Below are 19,614 nucleotides of genomic sequence, written 5' to 3' on the forward strand. Positions count from 1 at the left end.
CCAGATTGGTCAGGCATGACTTGCCCTTAGTGAAGCCATGTTGGCTGTCACCAATCAGCTCTTCATTTTCCATGTGCCTTAGCAGACTTTCCAGGAGGATCTGCTCCATGACCTTGCCAGACACAGAGGTGAGGCTGACCAGCCTGTAGTTCCCTGGGTCTTCCTTTTCCCCCTTTTTAAAAACAGGGGCTATGTTCCCTTTTTTCCAATCAGCGGAAACCTCACCAGACTGCCATGACGTCTCAAATATGATGGGCAGAGGCTTAGCAATTGCATCCGTCAGCTCCCTCAGGACCTGTGGGTGAATCCCATCTTCATGCACCTTCAGGTTCTTTAGATGGTTACAAACCTGCTCTACACCTATGGTTGGGGGTAATTCATTCTCCCAGTCCCTGCTTTCACCTTCTGTGGCCTTTGTGTTGAGGTTGGTGCACTTGCCATTAAAGTTGTGTAGTTTAGTTTCTAACCTCTAAGCCTCTCTCCCTTATTCCCTCTCCCTTCCCTATAGGGGGAAGGAGGGGGGTTAATAGAGAACATCTGTCATTCATTTAATTACTGGCCCAGCATTAAACCATGACAGATTTATTGGTGCCCAATGTGGGCCGAGCTCATTAGCTTGAAACCAGACTTAAATTCTGACTAATTGTCTGAATATTTTTAATGCCAACTCTGGTAGGAGGAGACCTGGATGACTCTATTGAGAGAGTATCATAGGTTTTATCTTGAAAGTCTGAAAGGGTTGGAAATCGAACAGACCATGCTGCAGTACCTGTGGTATGCAGGGTATGAGATATGTTGCTTTGCAGCTGGTTTTAGCATTAATTTGTGGTTTACCAATGGTAAGCATTGCTCGAGATCTGTAGTTGTGATATGGTCCTTAATACTGACGTGCATTGTGGTACGTTTTGCAGTGATGTTTCGTGTAGCCGTAGAAAATTTTGTTAGTAATTACACTTTCAGTTTTACCTTGGGAAACGATACCACTCCATTTTCTCTCGAGCTGAGTACACCAGATTTTGATAAAAATAGCTTTATGATGTTAGGAGTGTTTCTGAATGTCCTGCTGAATATTATGAATGCTTTTGATGTGTTGGGGAGGCATAATACAACTATCCTAACTCTGAGAGTGAGCACACCCACTCATAGTGTGAGCTGCTGCTCAAAGAGTGAGAGCTGCCGCTCATAAAGAGAGTACTGCTGCTGCCTCTGCAGCCGCTGCTTCCTCCCCCACAGGCACTGCCGCTATTTCGATTCAGGAAGAGAGCCCTGCTGCTACTGCTGCAGCTGCTATGGCCACTCTCACTCAACCCACACGGCTACTAGTCAACCCTGAGACCAGAAGTAAAGCAAAGATAAAGAAAAAAAAGCCTTTATCCCCGTGCAAAAGCTCCAAAGGTTTTACAAGACTAGGAGAGGATGATAAGGCCGGTCCTTCTCAAGCAGATAAGGGAGTGGGTTCTTCTCAGAGTCATCTGAGGAGGAGGACTCAGAACCAGAAGTAATTGTTCAGTCCTACTCTATGAAGAACTTGCATACTCTGAGAAAGGACTTTGCCCATTGTGAAGGTGAACCAATTCTTACTTGGTTACTCTGATGCTGGGATGATGGGGCTGTTACTATGAATTTGGATGAGAGAGAAGCCAGGCAGCTGGAATACCTGTACAGAGATGCAGGCACTGATAGGACAACTGGGAAAGATGCCGGAATTATCAGCCTATGGAGGCAACTCCTGTCAGCTATAAGGGACAGGTATCACTATAAAGATGATATGGACCACCCCCCCAGTCAGAGCACTGTCCTGGTCCAAGCAGTGACTCGGACGGGCCCGAGTGGTTAGCCCTTTTGTATTTAGGATCCGCCCCTGATTTTGGGGATGGCGATGACGCCAATGTGCGATATACCAGAAACCCCAAATATCAGAGCACGCCCATCCACACGCAACAAAGACTGGACACTGAGATATATTTTATATGATTTAACGGCTTGAATGGAATCACAAACATGTGGGAAACAAAGTTAGAATGTAGGGATACAAGGTGTGTGTTGTGCAAAATTTTCCCGAGATAATAGCTTAGATTGAAAGGAGAAGAAAAGTTATGATAGAAAGGTGGCTTGTATAATGTGTCGCAGTTTCCCTCTCAATAGGGTCGGCATTGTGAGTGGATGTAAGGGCCATTTACGGTTTTATCCCGGGCAGAGATTGCGCTTAGAGATAGAATAGAAATATTATTAGAGCTTACAGTCCCAGCAGGCTGCATGCAGCAGAGATGAGCAGGCTGCACGTGGCGGCATCTGTGGCTTTAAGATGGTGGCAGCAGGCTGCACGTGATGGCGTCTGGCTGCAGGTGTCTTCTTTTCTTCCCTGATGAAAGGAGGAAGAAAGCCTTTTGGGGAGATTTACAGCTCTTTTAGGATTTCTCGAGGCAGCAGGGCAAGCAGGTCCTGAGCTAACAGCTCCTGCTTCTAGCCCTGCTCTAGTGTAGTGATTTACAGCTCTTGAGTAGTGATTTATAGCTCTTTTAGGTTTCCCCTTTTGCAGTCTCAGGTGGTGACCAAGCCACAGTAGCCAAGATCCATGGCTCTTTCTCCTCTCCTTCTTTTCGGCACCAACGGGTGCAGGTATTTGGATCAGTAGCAGGCAGACTAGCAATAACAACCCGAGCCAGGTAAGCAGTCCTTTTATAGAATCATAGAATCATAGAATCCTAGGGGTTGGAAGGGACCTTGAAAGATCATCTAGTCCAACCCCCCTGCCAGAGCAGGGTCATCTAGAGTACATCACACAGGAACGCGTCCAGGTGGGTTTTGAATGTCTCCAGTGAAGGAGACTCCACAACCTCTCTGGGCAGCCTGTTCCAGTGCTCTGTCACTCTCACAGTAAAAAAATTTATTCTGATATTCACCTTGAACCTCCTATGCTCCAATTTGCATCCATTACTCCTTGTCCTATCACTGGTCATCACTGAAAAAAGCTTAACTCCATCTTCTTGACACTCACCCTTTACGTATTTGTAAACATTGATGAGGTCACCCCTCAGTCTCCTTTTCTCCAAACTAAAGAGACCCAGTTCTCTCAGCCTTTCCTCATCAGGGAGATGTTCCACTCCCTTCATCATCTTTGTGGCTCTGCGCTGGACTCTTTCAAGCAGTTCCCTGTCCTTCCTGAACTGAGGGGCCCAGAACTGGACACAATACTCCAGATGCGGCCTCACCAGTGCAGAATAGAGGGGGAGGAGAACCTCTCTTGACCTACTAACCACACCCTTTCTAATGCACCCCAGGATGGCATTGGCCTTCTTAGCCACAAGGGCACACTGCTGGCTCATGGTCATCCTCCTGTCTACCAGGACCCCCATCATCTAACCACCTAGTAATTACCTCATAGAAGGCTATAAGATTAGTCAAACATGACTTACCCTTGGTAAAACCATGTTGACTGCTCTTGATGACCCCCATGTCCTTGATATGCCTAGAGATAGTGCCAAGGACAAGTTGTTCCATCACCTTTCCAGGGATGGAGGTGAGGCTGACCGGTCTATAGTTACCCGGGTCCTACTTCTTGCCCTTCTTGTAGACTGGAGTGACATTTGCTATCCTCCAGTCCTCAGGCACCTCTCTCAGTAAACTGATCCTTCAACAAGGCCCTCTCTGATTTCTTTTAGTGCTGTACACACTGTTAGCAATCCCTTTTCCAGAATAGAATATCGTTTTTCTGAATCTTTCAATGACTGAGAGTAAAAGCCAATTGGTCGAGTACTCCCAGTAGGTCCCTGTTGCCAAAAATGATATGATAGGGCACTGGCTGAAAACCCCCACTCTATTATTATTGGATCCTCCGGGTGAAGGGGCCCCAGAGTTTGGCATGTCTGCGCCTCCAATAACAACAGTTCAAGGGCCTCATCATAAGATTGATCCCATTCCCAGTGACGATTTTTCTTTAATAGATCAAAAAGAGGACGTGCTATGATGGATAGGTCTGGGATATGCTTTCTCCAATACTGGAAGGTTCCTAGTATTCCTTGTAGTTCTTTCTTATTGGTGGGTGCCTTTATCTCTCCTAAGTAAGATAAAGTATCGGAAGGAATATTCCAGGTCGTCCCCCCTTTCCATCTTATTCCCAGAAATTTTGCCTCTTGGGATGGAGGTTGCTTTTTCTCTTCAGGGATTTCTATTTGCATATCGGTGAGATGCTTGATGATAGCATCATAAACTGCTTTTACCTCCCCCTCACTCTGGCCCCCTACCAGCACATCATCTATGTATTGATAGATTTTTACCTTGGAATTATTTCTGATTTCTGGAATGTTTTCCAGTTCACACGCAAGCGTGTGATGAGCTAGTGTGGGTGAGTGTTTATATCCCTGGGGCAACCTTGTGAAAGTGTACTGCACCCCATCCCAAGTGAAGTCAAAATACTTCTGGTCCTCAGGATCAATAGGGATTTGGAAGAACATATCCTTTATGTCCAGGGAGGCCAGCACTGGGTGCGCTGCTTCCTGGATTTCTAGCACCAGTCCAGCAATGTTAGGTACAGCAGCTGTGAGTGCATCTGTATTGGCATTCAATTTCCTGTAGTCGACTGTCATTCTTCATTTACCATTGGGTTTTCTTACAGGCCAAATTGGGGAGTTAAATGGTGAATGACAGGGCACAATAATGCCCTTTTGTTTTAGATCAGAAATGACTTCTTTGATGCCTTCCTTAGCAGCAACAGGAATGGAATACTGTTTAATATTTGTGATCCTGCTTTGTGGTAGACGGGGAGCACGTTGTAGCAACCTCAGCTTTAGTGTGGGTGTGCCAAAATTCCAGTAGCGACCGTTCTCATCTCTCCACGCTTGGCCCAAGAGAACATCCATTCCTAACAAATTGTAAGGAATGTCACCCACAATCATTTCAGTCCGAATCGGTTCTTCCTCTCCTGGTAGATTTAAGGTGACTTTAGCTGTTTTTTGTAAAGCAGAGTTACCAAATGCTCCACTTACATATATTGGCTTTTTAGCTGGTTTAATACCACATTGTTCAGCTACATCAGCTTTTAGCGTGGAAATTTGTGCTCCTGTGTCCACCACAAATGTTACAGGATAGCGTCTTGGCCCAACAGCACAAGTAAGCTCCAAGTCCCCATTTTTGTTTTGAACTAATCGTAGTACATTCTGCCAGTCTTTTGGAGGGCTGGAAGCTTTAGGGCCTGATTGCTTGTCATTTTCCTGTTGATCATTTTCATTTCCTGTGTCAAGATTTTGGTTTTCCTCTCCCCCCCCTGTCTCTTTGTCTTTCTTTTTGATTTCTTTTTCTTGGCAGAAGGAGGGCTATTTAGTTTCCCGACTTGTTGGGTTTTTCCCTGGATCTGTCTCTTGAATTAGACCTTGAGCTGGGCCGTGTAGGCCAACTTTCTGCCAGGTCTTTCAGAAGCTGGTAAGAATAATCCTGAGACAAAAGCTTCGATGGGATACCTTTATGCCTGGCTTCCTCCTTAAGCTTAGCGTAGGGCCCTTTGTCATCACCTGGAGATGAAGCACTTTTGTTTTCAGGGTACTGGCTTTTATGGGTGCTGTTTGGCTTTCTGTTATTTTTAGATCTATCCACGACTGTCCAGTCACCCCGTGATTTCTCCCACTGCTTAGGAGGATCCCGGGGTGACCTGGCAGCCACATCAGCATAGGAGGGTCGAATCTTTTGTCTGGCTGCAGAAAGCTTGGGGACATCTTCAGAATCAGATGTATCCTCATATTCCTTGCCGTATTTTACCAATTCTTTGGCCAAATCAGACCATGTAAATCCTCGCAGATCTCCGTTTTCGATGTTAAGTTTGATTTTCACGGCTGCCTCTTTAAGTAACAGAGGGAGCCCCCTGATTAAGGCCTTCATTCTGTCTGGTTTCACTCGAAGATTCATAGGGCTTTCTTGATCTGGTACTAAATCATGGTCATAAATCATTTAAATTGCAGCAGCCTTTTGGACATTGTCCAAAATGTTAGAATAGCCCCCCCGCAGGGTCTTCGGCTCTCCTCTGCTAAGGGGATCATTCGAGCCAACAAAAAAAAGCTGCTCGCTGGGTTAGGGACCAGGGGTGTCCCCTATCTCCAGTTGTTAGAATAATTCCAGATCCCCAGAACCCTCTAGCTTCTTGTTCACTTAATTTGATCTCGTCTCCTCCTGTGAGGGACACTCTCATTACATATTCAGCTTCTGTCTCAGATGGGCGCCTGCTGTATTGTTTTCTAATTTGTGCCAATTCTAATGATGTATAAGATACTTCCTTGACAACCTTATCTTTCTTCCTACCAGTATCTTCATCAAGATAAAAAGTCGTTCTCATAACCGGGCGCAGTTGTTTATGCTCTATTCTCTCCTCCTCATCATCCTCAGAACCGGTATAGCGAGAAGGTAAATTAGTTGGGACTTTGTCCCTATTTGTGGGAAGTTGGTGGACATATTTTTCCAATTCGCCAATCCTTCGAATGCTGTTGTGAATATCCATCTCCAAATCGCTAAACCTATTGTCCATAATCATGGAAACTTTATGGACATTTATCTCCAAATTGCTAATTCTTTGAGTGTTATGTGTCATGAAGTCCTTAACTGCCTCGTGTAATATCCTAAAATCTGCCCTTAGTCCCTCCTCCTGCTCCTTGGAGAGGGGGGGCTGCAGCTGTGCGGGGGCTTGCTGCTCTTGCGGCTGTGGCTTTGATTCCAAAATCGGGCACTGCTTTTCTGTCCCGAAATGAAAACTCACACTTTTCCTATCTGATTGCTCAGAGTTTACGGGCTTACATTTCTTTAGTGTGTTAAAGTCATCCAAGACCTCAGTATCTTGACTACCAGGACCTGAGGAATCCTCGCAATTAGCAAGTTCCCCACATTTATCACCTAAGTAAGACAGGGTGGCACCAATTCTCTCCTTTCCCTGCTTTCTTAACCCTTCAATTTCTCGCTGCAACCCTTCAATTCTTTGCTGCAACTTTTTATTCTCTTGCTGCAACCATTCAATCTCTTGCTGCAACTCTTTATTCTCTCGCTGCAACCCTTCCGGTTTTTGCTGTAACCATTCAATCTTTTGCTGCAACTCTCTGGTATCGCGAAGTTTTGGGCAAAAGGATTTACAGGGGAAGAAGAGGCTGCGGCAGCACCGCTCTTATCCTCCCCGTTAGGATTTAGGGCAGCAAAAGGAGAAGCAGCAGCAATCCGCTCCTCTTTCATAGAGTGCAAAATTTATCTGATCAATTTCCATAATGTAGAATATGTGCTAGCCTCTTTTCCATCTTTTCCTTTGCTGCTGATGTTATCCCATAGGCTTAGACCTATGGCTTCCCAGGTGGATAACTCAAACGCTGTACCGACCCCAGAGATTAAATTTCTGTCCCATGCCCATTGCAACAAGCCTTTAAGTGCTTGCATCTCATAAGAAATTCCTCTCACAGAGAGTATGTGTTGGAGGAGCTTCACTACTGCTTCCTCTTCTTTGGTAAGCGTAGATCCCATCTCCTCCCCGACCACTCACTTGCCTTTTAGTGAGAAGAGTAGTAAGTCCGAGGTGCACCTCTAACCCGCCAGTTGCGGGCCGCTCTGCTGGGCACTGCGGAACGTAGCCGCTGGGGCAGCGACTGATTTCGGCCGGCTTCTCCAACCTCTTGGTCTTGCCTTCTTCACGCTGTCCGGCAGCCTTAGCAGCGAATCTAAGGGTCCCTGTTCAGGCGGTCATCATGGACAGACACACAGGGATCAATATGATCAGGTGAATGCTGTTTATTTTACGCGCCAACCTTTCTTATATAGCCCCTTGCTATGTACACGCATCCAAAACCACTCTTGTCATTGGTCAATTGTCATAGAGCCTGCCACCACCTAAACAGTGATTGGTTCCTAGCCTTATAGCACGTGCATGCACAGTCATGACTCTCTGCCTCATTTCCTTCTTTGGCACATCCGGAAGTTGTTTACCTTCGCTGCTCACTTTCTCAGTTGGTATCCATGGAAATGTCCTTGCTCGGGGGCCCAGATGTTTTCAGTAAAGGCTGGATCGCTCACATGTCCATTGCTCACTAAAAAGCCCTCTACACCTACCCTCTGAGCATGCATAGTGAAATTTTTAAACATTGCCACTTCAAATGGAGGTGAAGAACTAGTTAGCCAATCACGTATACAAGTGATAGAATATAATTAGAGATAAAGGAATTTTACAAGTTTCTGTGTATAAAAGTAGCACTTGCATTTCGGGAAGCTGAGCTAACTTTGTGGAATACCACACTGCTCCCTTTTCTGCACAGAACTGAATATTAAAGCAAATATCTTGACTATGGATCAAGAACGTAGTCAGAGAGTATAGGGATGCAACAAGGAAAGTTAAGGTCTACTTAGAATTAAAACTGGCAAGGGAAGTCAAGGACAACAAGAAAGGCTTCTTCAAATACGTTGGAGGTAAAAGGAAGACCAGAGGAAATGTGGGCCCACTGCTGAACAAAGTGTGTGCCCTGGTGATGAAGGATATGGAAAAGGCAGAGTTACTGAATGCCTTCTTTGCCAAGGTCTTTACTGCTGACCCTCAGGATTCCCAAACCTTCCAGACCACAGAAGATGTCAGGAATAAGGAAGACTTCACCTTGATTGAAGCAGATTGTGTTAAAGATCAATTAAGGAAACTGGACATCTTCAAATCCATGGGCCACGATGGGATGCACCCATGTGTGCTGAGGGAGCTGGCAGAAGTCATCGCTAGATGGCTCTCCATCATCTTTGAAAAGTCCTGGAAAACAGGAGAGGTGCCTGAGGACTGGAGTAAAGCTAATATCACTCTAGTCTTCAAGAAGGGCAAGAAACAGCACCTGGGTAACTACAGACCGGTCAGCCTCACCTCCATCCCTGGAAAGATGATGGAGCAGCTTATTCTGGAGGTAATCTCTAAGCACATGGAAGAAAAGGTTATCAGGAGTAGCCAGCATGGATTCACCAAGGGGAAATAATGTCTGACTAATCTGATAGCTTTCTATGATGGTGTGACAGAATGGATAGATGCAGGGAGAACAGTGGATGTTGTCTTCCTGGACTTTAGCAAGGCTTTTGACATTGTCTCCCATAACATCCTTGTGGATAAGCTCAATAAATGCAAGTTAGAAGAGCAGACAGTGAGATGGATTGAGAACTGGCTAAACAATAGAGCCCAGAGGGTTGTGATCAATGGTGCAGAGTCCAGTTGGAGACCTGTGACTAGTGGTGTTCCCCGGGGGTCAGTACTGGACCCGGTCTTATTCAACATCTTCATTGATGACCTGGATGAGGGGATGGAGTGTATCCTCAGCAAGTTTGTGGATTATACAAAGCTGGGAGGATTGGCTGATACATTTGAAGGCTGTTCAGCCATTCAGTGAGATTTGGACAGACTGGAGAGCTGGGCAACGATTAACCTAATGAGGTTCAACAAGAATAAGTGTAGAGTCCTGCACCTGGGGAGAAAAAACACCATGCACTGATATAGGTTAGGGCTTGACCTGCTAGAAAGCAGCCCCATGGAAAAGGACCATGGTGGGATGGGGAGGAGAAAATATAACAAATTCAAGACAAGGACAGGGAGGGTTCAGTCACCAGTTATGGTCACAGGAAAAACAGACTCAACTTGGGGTATAACTCAGTTTAATTTCTCACTAATCAGATCAGAGCAGGACAAAGAAAAAACAAAAACAGACCTTAAAACCAAATAATTTACCCCACCCCCTCCCTTCTTCCCTGACCCAAATTACTTTGCTCCTAATTTTTCTACATCCTTTCCTGCAGAGCATGGGGATGTCCTGGTTTGAGCCAGGATAAAGCCAGTTTTTCTTTTGCTGATTCCTTTTTTCATTTCAGTGAGCTTTCTTCAACTAGCAACTGTGTGTTCTGCTAGGTTGATAAGACACTGGAATGTTTTTATAATTGCTGGGCCCTCAAGGTCGTGCCTTTGCTCTGCCGGCTCAGACACTGCGGGGAGATTTGTGGCCCCCCTCGTGGGAGGCTGGGTTAGACGAACAGCAAAACTGGCCAGAGATATTCCATCCCATATATCTATGTAGGCTCGGGGGAAGGTGGGAGATGACAGAAGAAAACTTCCTTCCTTCCTGCTTCGCTCTCTCGCTGCTTCGCTTCACCTCTCTGACTCCCTTCCTTCTTCTCTCTCTCCCTCCCGTTCGTGGCCGGCATCTGGGAAAAACACCATCTGCCCATCATCGTCGACCCATCGACCTCAAGCCCTTCTGACCCTCATAACTCTCTGCCTTTCTCCAGGAGCAGCTTCGGGATTCCTCAAAATTGTCTCGTCTGAGGGAAGTGCTGTGGGAGTTGCTGGGGGTGGGGGGGAGACGAGAGGCTTTTACCCACACCTTTGTATAATCACATATATATATATATCCTCTCATATCACCCATTAGTATTCTAATTAAAGCTGCACGGTTCAGTTTTCAATCTAGCCAAGTCTCTCTCTCTTTTTTTCTCTCTCTCCTTCCCTACCTGGGTGGGAGGGGGAGGGGATTGAGAGCATTGTTGTCAAACTGAGTCAAACAGTGACAGGGGACAGGGAATAGGGGTTGCAGTCAGTTCATCACACATTGTTTTCTGCCTCTCCTTCCTCCTCACATTCTTCCCCTGCTCCAATATGGGGTCCCTTCCCACGAGGTGCAGTCCTTCAGGAACAGAGTGCTCCAGCGTGGGCTGTGCACAGAGTCATGGCCTTCTTCAGACACAATCACCTCCCCTAGCATGGGGTCCTCCACAGCTGCAGGTCCACATCTGCTCTGCCGTGGTCCTTCGCAGACTGCTCCACCATGATCCTCCATGGGCTTCAGGGGGACAGCCTGTGGTCTCAACATGGGCTACAGGGGAATCTCTGCTTGGCACACCTCCTCCCCCTCCTTCCTCACTGATCTTGGTATCATAGAATCATTGAATCACTGAATGGTTTGAGTTGGAAGGGACCTTAAAGATCATCTAGTTCCAACCCCCCTGCATGGGCAGGGACACCTCCCACTAGACCAGATTGCTCAGAGCCCCATCCAACCTGGCCTTGAACACTTCCAGGAATGGGGCTTCCACAACCTCCCTGGGCAACTTGTGCCAGTGTCTTACCATGCTCACACTAAAGAATTTATTCCTAATGTCTAACCTAAATCTCCCCTCCTCCAGTTTAAATCCATTACCTCTTGTCCTTTCACTACAAGGCCTTGTAAAAAGTCCCTCCCCAGCTTTCCTGTAGGTCCTCTTCAGGTACTGGAAGGCTGCTATGAGGTCTCCCCTGAGCCTTCTCTTCTACAGGCTGAACAACCCCAACTCTCTCAGCCTGTCCTCATAGCAGAGGTGCTCCAGCCCTCAGATCATCTTCTCTGCTCCGGTATTGTTCTCACCTCCTCCTCTCCCCTGCAGGTCTTTTAAGCAGTTTCCTTTTCCCCTTCTTAAATAGGTTAATCACAGGCGCATCCACCCTTACTGATGGCCTTGTCCTTGGCCAGAGGTGGGGCCAGATTTTGGAGCTGGGGGAGCTTTCAGCAGCTTCTCTCAGGAGCCATCCCTGTGGCCCCTCCCCTGCTACCAAAGGCTCATCACACAGACCCAACACATAATTGCTTATATTTTCCCCATCAATAGGGATGAGTTTCTCATCCATTTTGTCTTTTGGTACTCTGAACTATTAATATCTCCTTTCAGATAACTTTTTTCTTTTGCAGTTTATCTACAAAGCATCATTTCCTCTCTCCCCTTTTTGCTTGGTATTCTTGTAACTGCCCTATAGTGCTAGAATTACATCCCTGACCACTTTTCCCTGGGCAGCTCCCAAAAGTGATATGATGGCCGCTTTAGAATTAAAAGGTGTCCCAATTAACAGCCTGGATTGTATTTCTGAGTTAGGACTAGTGAAGGCATGGTTGTAAACACCCTATAGAATAGTAAGTTCTCTCAAGTACTGTCCCCCCTCATTTATATGTTTCCATGTCACCATACAATCATTCCAACCAAATGGAAATTGGTGCTGTAGCTTTATTGCCCCCTGCAGCCAGAGAATAACTAGCATTTCCATTTGCTTGAGCTCCTTTTAATCATTGTGTTACCACTGGATTTTGGGAAATTGCTCCCAGATGTGATACTTCTTGGGGGGTCAGTTGTACACTATTCCTTCCTTGGTCCCACACTCACAGTAACCATCATCATAATCTCTCCCTTAGACTTCTGCCAATACAAGTCCAAATTCTGGAGCTTGGCTGGAGTAGAATTGTACACTGATATTGTATGCTGCAGCACCCCAGGGGGTCCTTTTGCTTTGTTAATAACTAAAGGGCATACCATATTTGTCCTTGGACCCTTCAGTCCATTTTTGCCCAGAGGAATCCCAGCTGTCACCATCACAGTAATCACCGGGGTAACTAGCTGCTCGAACCTTATGCCCTCATTGTCCAGTGTGGGCACTCTGTCCCTTCCTCACTGTGTGTACTTAGGTTTCTAGCATATTCCCCTGTGCTTGGGCTTCCAGTTTATACAAATGCAATCAGGTCTCCAAACTTTCTAGTTGTGCTTGCAATTCTGTTTTTCTTTCATTCACTTTCTAGGGTCTCCACCTCTACCTAGCCTTCCATTTTCTCTGAGTACAGCCAGGTCTGTAAACTTCCCAGTTGTACTTGGATTCCCTTGTTTTCTTTTGTTCACTTTCTGTGGTGTCCCACAGGCACTGAAAGGAAGTTTACAATAACCAGATACTACTTGATCTCATAACCCTCTGCCCCATCCTACCCCTTGCTTCTCTAACCATTTCCTACTATCCTCAGGTGTGGGGCAGTGAGGTAATTCCTTCTTGGGTTCTCAAATGACTAGGAGGGGTCATGTGTGCTAATCACTGTATGACTGGCCTCCATGCCTGTGTGTGGGGTCAGCCTGGACCCATTAGAGCTTTTCTTTCTCTCTGCTGTCCCTCTTCCAAAATGTCGTTTCTTATCGAGATCTTATCCATGAGGCCAAGTGTTCTGCACCAGTAGGAGGTGGGAGGTGTGCATGTGTGAGAGAGACAGTGCAGAGTTCTTTCTAGATCTCAATAAAAAAGGCTCAAAACCAAATAGTGTAATAAAATAGCTGTTTTAATATGATAGAATAAAAAGAGGAATAGAGAGGAAATTCTATATACCTTCAGATCATAGAATCGTAGAATGGCTTGGGATGAAAGAAACTTTAAAAATAATCGAGTCCAACCACTAGATCAGGTTGCTCAAAGCCCTGTCCAAACTGACCTTGAACACCTCCAATCATGGAGCATCCACAATTTCTCTGGGGAACCTGTTCCAGTGTCCCACCACCCTCATAATATTATTTTTTTTCTAATATCTAATCTAAACCTACCCTCTTTCAGTTTAAAATCATTGCCCTTTGTCCTGTCACTATAGGTCTTGGTAAAAAGACTTTCTCTATCTTTCTTATAAGCCCCCTTTAAATATTGAAAGGCTGCAGTAAGGTCTCTACAGAGTTATCTCTTCTTCAGGATGAACAAGCCCAACTCTTTTGCCCTCTCCTCATGGGTGGTGTTCCAGCCCTTTGATAATTTCCGTGGACCTCCTCTGGACTCGCTCTAACAGGTCCATGTCTGTCTTGTACTGGGGACCCCATAGCTGGATGCAATACTTCAGGCAGGGTCTCACAAGAGCGGAGCAGAGAGGCAGAATCACCTCTCTTAACCTTCTTTTGATGCAACCCAAGATGCAGTTGGCTTTCTGGGCTGCAAGCCCACATTACTGGCTTGTGTCCAGTTTTTCATCCACCAGTACCCCCAAGTCCTTCTCCTCAGGGCTGCTCTCAATCTATTAAACCCCCAGTCTGTACTGATATTGGTGATTGCCCTGACCTAGGCGTAGGCCTTTGCACTTGGCCTTGTTGAACTTCATGAGGTTCACGTAGGCCTCTCAATGTCTCCTGGATGGCAACCCTTACCTCAGGTGTGTCGACTGCACCGCTTAGTTTGGTGTCATCCACAAACTTGTTGAGGGTGTATTAAAATCCAACTCTCTATGTCACTGATGAAGATATTAAAGATATTAAAGAGTATTGGTCTCAGTACGGACCCTTGAGGGACACCACTAGCTACTGCTTTACACTTGGAATTTGAGCTGTTGACTATAAGACTTTGGATGCAGCCATTCAGCCAATTCCTTATCCATCTAACAGTCCACCCATCAAACCCACATCTCTCCAATTTAGCAGCAAGGATGTCATGAGGGACTGTATCAAAGGCCTTATAGAAGTCTAGATAGATGACATCTGTAGCTCTTCCCTTGCCCACTGATGCAGTTCTTCCATCATACAAGGCCACTAGATTAGTCAGGCATGATTTGCCCTTGGTGAAGCCCTGCTGTCTGTCTCTAATCATCTCCCTGTCTTCCATATGTCTTGACATGTCTTCCAGGAGGATCTGCTCCACGGTCTTATCAGGCACAGAGGTGAGGCTGACTGGTAGTTCCGAGGGTCCACCTTTTTACCATTTTTAAAACTGAGTGGAATATTTCCCTTTTCTCCAGTCGCAGGGGACTTCACCTGGCTGCCATGACTTTTCAAATATGATGGAGAGTGGCTTAGTGACTATATCAGACAATTCCATCAGGACCCTGAGATGCATATCATCAGGTCCTGTGGACTTGTGTATGTTCAGGTTCCTCCCTTCCCTTCCATAGAGAGAAGGACAAAGGGAATTAAGCCCTTGTTTGTAATGTGTATTTGTTTTCTTTCCTAATGAGCTCATAACATAAAATTTAATTTACAGATGTCACCATTTGACTCAGGTTCGACAACAATGCCCTCGATCCCCTCCCACTCCCACCCAGGTAGGGGTCAGTGTCAGCCTCCATTCGCCATCAGGCTTTCACACTGACCAAATAGGACTGTTGAAGAGTGAATGAGTCCTGCTGATCACTCCCTGGCTCTCCAATTGCCAGATCAGCTTATGGATGGGGATCACAGAGTCTCTGTTGGTGCGATATTGTCGTCTATGCACCGTTGAAGTGGCAATTGGCACCTGTTGGTCTTCAACCTTCAGCAACCCCAGTAGAGAAGGGTCATCTGAAAGGCCAAGCAAAGTCTGCAGCTGTTCAATGTCCTCAGTCTCTACAGCTGCTATACCAAAAGCCCACCGGTACCCTTTCGGGTCACGAAAGTATCCTTTCTTGAGATAGTCTATGCCAAGGATGCACAGAGCATACTCTCTCAAGTATGTGATGGCTTTTTCAAGAGTGGGTGTTCTGCTTCGGTGCCATTCAATGTCACCCTTGTGGGGGTATCTCTCCCTCACAGCTGAAAGAAGTCGGTCCCACAGGGTGGTAGTTCCCATCTTACTACTAAGTGCTCTGTCAATACCAGCATCTCTGGCCAGGGATCCCAACTGCTTGGCTTCTCTCTCATCCATGTTGTAGGTTTCAGCACCACTATCCAAGCATCGGAGCAACCAAGGAAGAATTCCCTCACCATCAGTGCGGGTGAAGTCCTTTCTCATGAGGCACAGTTCTTTCACAGAGAAAGGCTGAACAACGTCATTGTCGTTATCTGTTTGACAGGTACCTGCTCTGTCAGCTGATTTAGAATCCTCTGCCTCCTCAGTTTCAGCCTCTGTTGTTATAAGAAGCTCCGGATGTCTCAGGGAGGAGCGTTTTGCCTTTGCCTTGCTTCTGGTCACAGGATGATTCGAAAGAGAGTGGACTTTATCTTCGTAGAAGCAGTTGATTTTGTAGCAGCACTTGTAGAAACAGCTGTTTTGGTGTCAGTACGAGTGGTGGTATCAGGAGCAGTGGAGTTGGCAGCAGCAGTGGCAGCAGCATTGCCTGTGGGGGAGTGGCAGTGAGTGGAGCAACACCTCGCCTGACACATCCGCAATACATTATAAACATTCAGCAGAAGCATCCTTACTGCAACAATGCTATTCAGATCAAAAGCTGGGAGATTCAGCTTGAAAGACAATGGAGAGGTAAAATTGAGCCAGCTACTGCTGTTATCAACATGGACCGTTCCGTTCACTTTAGGAGTTGTACCACTAGGACTTGTACTGTAACTGTACACATACAGTGCCCCCATAATGAACCGTATCATAACCCCTAGGATCACTAGGCTGGTAATTATATGGTTGATTATAGCTACAGTTCTGTCAATAAACCATAAAACAATCACAAGAGCAGCTACACAGAGCAGAATGCTCTCGGCTGCATACCACAGTTGCAGGTTGGGAACAATGTCCAGAAGATACATCGCAGAAAGTGTTCATTTTTCAATCTGTCATGAAATTCAGCAGAACTGTTGCCCATTGCTATCTGAGGGATTCCTCCCATCAGACATGGAATTTCGAACACTCCGAATTAGTAAAAAGTTATAATCTGGGGTTAAAATCAAGCCCCACGTTGGGCACCAATAAATTATTTTCACTGTTTGACTCAGGTTGACAACAATGCTCTCAGTCCCCTCCCCCTCTCACCCAGGTAGGAAAGGAGAGAGAGACTTGGCTGGATTGAAAACTAAAGTACACAACTTTAATTAAACACTAATGATATAAGAAAATATATACAATTATATACAAACATGTTCAGGTATGTGCAAAAGCCTCTTGCCTCCCCCCCACCCCCAGCAACTCTCACAGCACTCTCCTTAGCTGCGAACTATCCCGAAGAATTCCAGACTGCTGCCAGAGAAAGCGGAGAGTGATGAGGGTCAGGAGAGCTCGAGCCTGGGGGTCGACGGTGATGGATGCAGAGTCCTCCCCGGACGCCGGCCGTGGACGGAAGAGAAGGGAAAAAGAAGCAGGAAGGAAGTTGTCTTCTGTGATCTCTGACCTTCCTCTGAGCTTACGTAGATATATGGAATGGAATATCTCTGGCCAATTTTGCTGTCTGTCTAACTCAGCCTCCTACAGGGGGGTCATAGATCTCCCCGTAGTGTCTGAGCTGGCAGAATAAAGATGTGACCTTGAAGACCCAGCAGTTAGAAAAACATTACGCTCTTATCAGCCTTAGCTGGAAGGCTCTGCTACTAGTTAAAAGAAAGCTTACTGAAGGAAAAAAATATCAGTAAAGGGAAAATTTGCTTCATCCTGGCATTCTTCAACAAAGAACAGAGCTTAAATACTTTGCCCCACCCCTCCCTTCTCGGACCCAAATTACTTTGTTCCTGATTTCTCTCCCTCCTTCCCCCCAGCGGCACAGGGGGATGAAACAAAAATTTCGGAGCTTCCAAACCCCCTTCCTTTCTAGCACTCCTCACCCAAATGGGAGGCTAGGTGCGGCTGGGTAAGGATTCCGAGATCAAGACCCAATAACAACAAACAAGCTGTTATTGAGCAGGCATTCTTTATTGCAGCGCTGGGCAGCACTGGGGAATCTCCACCATGAGTGCTCCAACAAGTCAGTGAAACACCCCAACTAATATACACCAAAAACATGCATATTCAGTTCCATGTCAATGAGTTCCCAGAATTCTTTTACATAGTAATTTTATTTTCTGGAATTGGCTATCTTTGTAATTATGCATGCTCGAGGGTCTCCTGTGGGGTCTTTGTTGATTCTAGTCCTTTGTCGTCTTTGTTCTGTCTCCCATCCTGGTCCTTTCTCCAGTCTCCTGCTGGTAGATTGCCCAGGTGGGTCAGAATCCACATCAGTGTTGTCTGTAGGCCCACAGGTTCTTAGAAGACTTGATGTTATCACAACCTACAGGATGCTTGGCATAGTTGACTGATAGTTTCACAAAGCACCTTGTTTTAAAAGCAACCATCTTAGTATAGCAAATTCATTATTTTAATAAACTTTTATTAGGCTATATTTCTATTGAATTTACTAACAAATATCCTATGATGTATCAGGGACAGGGAATAGGGTTAAAAGTCAGTTCACAGTCTGTTGTTTCCTTCTCCTCAGGGAGAAGTGTGAGAAACATTTGTCTCACCAATGAATAGGCCCAAACAGATCCTTCAGCAAAGCACAGTTTATTTACACTCTTGCAAGAATGGGCGACCTAAAGAAGTAGGCACACCCCATAGTAAGTTGAGTAACTGTTTATATTCCCTATTCATGATGCAAGGTTCCCTTCCCTGTTTCCCCACTGGTTGGTAGTCCAGGGTTTGCAGCCTATCCAACGCTTCTAATTACCATATAAATTTCCTGCCCCTGTTTACACATTCCATTCTAGGTATTTACTTTTTACCTTTTAAGGTATAATTCTGACCTTTCTTGCCCTTTGGCTGTCTTCCCAATCATCAGAATAATTTATACCATCTGGTGCCATCCTGTCCCGGGGAGTAACATAGGAGTGACTTTGTTCTGTCTTTATCATGGCCTTTGCCATGTTCCGATATCTCAGCTCCCCCAGATGGATCCCAATTAAGTCCCTCAGTTTCTTGGACTATAAACCACCCTAGGTGTCCTTGGAATGCTCAGATATCTCCCTTCTCTCTTCAATCACCATAAAGTTTCTTTTCACTAGGGCAGAAACAAACTATTATCTTCCTAACACTAGGGTGCGAAAACAACACTACATTTTTAACACTAAGATGTGAAAACAACGCTACATTCCGTTTCTAACAGAAGGATTCCTCAGTCTTCCCCTGCTTCCCCACGGGGTTCCTCCCATGGGAGAAAGTCCTTCACGAACCTCTCTGACATGAGTCCTTCCCACGAGGTGCAATCCCTCAGAGCCTGCTAGGGACCCCGGGAGTCACGGAGGGGCTGGGCTCGGTAAGGGGTACTACGGACTGGCACCAGCGAGTGTATTTGTACAGAAAAAAGAGACTTTATTGTTGAAGAATGGCTTGAGCAGCAGGGCCATGGGCCCTTGCTATCTCCTTGAGAGGCCTTGAGAGGTTAACACAAATAGCAGCTGTACAAGCAATCTCTTTTTTTAGCCTAACACAAGTATAAACAATCTCTCTGCTAGCTTAAACTAACTCAAGGACAAGGTAGAGAAGTAGAATAATAGAAAACAAGGAAGAACCCTGGAACTCAGTGTGTATGTTACTATCCAGTAAAATCACTGCAAGTAGTTACCATCCAGTGAAATCACTACAAGTAGTTACTATCCAATGAAATCACTACAAGTAGTTACTATCCAATGAATTCACTACAAGTAGGTTTGGAAAAGGGTATAAAAGTAACACTGTGTATTCAATAAATCGGAGCTCGCTTTATCAATCAAATTGATTTTGGACTGCTTGCTTCCCTCGCCGCCGGCACATTATCTCACGATTCCCTTTGGGGCCGTCCCGCCGGGCGGAGAGTCGGACCTGAGAGGTGGTGCAGAACCCCTCCCCACCCCGGCCGGAGCTGCAGTCTCCCGTCACTTGCTCGGAACACGCACAGAGTGCGCGATGGTGGCGGCGGGGCCCGGCGACGGCAGCAGCGGGTAGAAAATGGCGGATTTCGAGGAGCTGCGGGTGAGGAGGAAGAGAGGCAGTGGTGGGGGAGAGCGGGCCGAGATATCGCTCGGCTGTTCCCGCGGCGGCGGGCCCCCTTGCCCACCCCCCTCCCCCCCCCCCCTAGCTTTTTCTCATGGGGAGCCCCCGCCGCACCTCTTGGTGCTTGCGGGGGGGGATGTGCACGGGGCGACAGGGACTGTCGGCGTCTTTCGCTAAGGCGGCAGCCCGTAACGGCC

At 46.3% G+C, this 19,614-nt stretch overlaps 2 protein-coding genes across 15 annotated transcripts in view; one reads left to right on the forward strand and one right to left on the reverse strand.

The window, feature by feature from the left end:
• Positions 1–19,614, reverse strand: part of LOC127395168 (uncharacterized) — a 1,033,854-nt gene that overhangs the window by 955,266 nt on the left and 58,974 nt on the right. The gene's annotated exons all lie outside the window — the stretch shown is intronic.
• The window catches only part of LOC127395173 (E3 SUMO-protein ligase PIAS2-like), a 56,286-nt gene continuing 55,831 nt past the window's right edge, over positions 19,160–19,614 (forward strand). For all 7 annotated transcript variants that reach the window (XM_051641701.1, XM_051641708.1, XM_051641706.1 and 4 more), the window contains exon 1: positions 19,160–19,396. In XM_051641701.1, the coding sequence (XP_051497661.1) occupies positions 19,373–19,396 (24 nt within the window). In that variant the 5' untranslated portion in view covers positions 19,160–19,372. The remainder of the gene's footprint in view (positions 19,397–19,614) is intronic.

This window comes from Apus apus, chromosome W, assembly GCF_020740795.1.
Source record: "Apus apus isolate bApuApu2 chromosome W, bApuApu2.pri.cur, whole genome shotgun sequence".
NCBI classification, from domain to species: Eukaryota; Metazoa; Chordata; class Aves; order Apodiformes; family Apodidae; genus Apus; species Apus apus.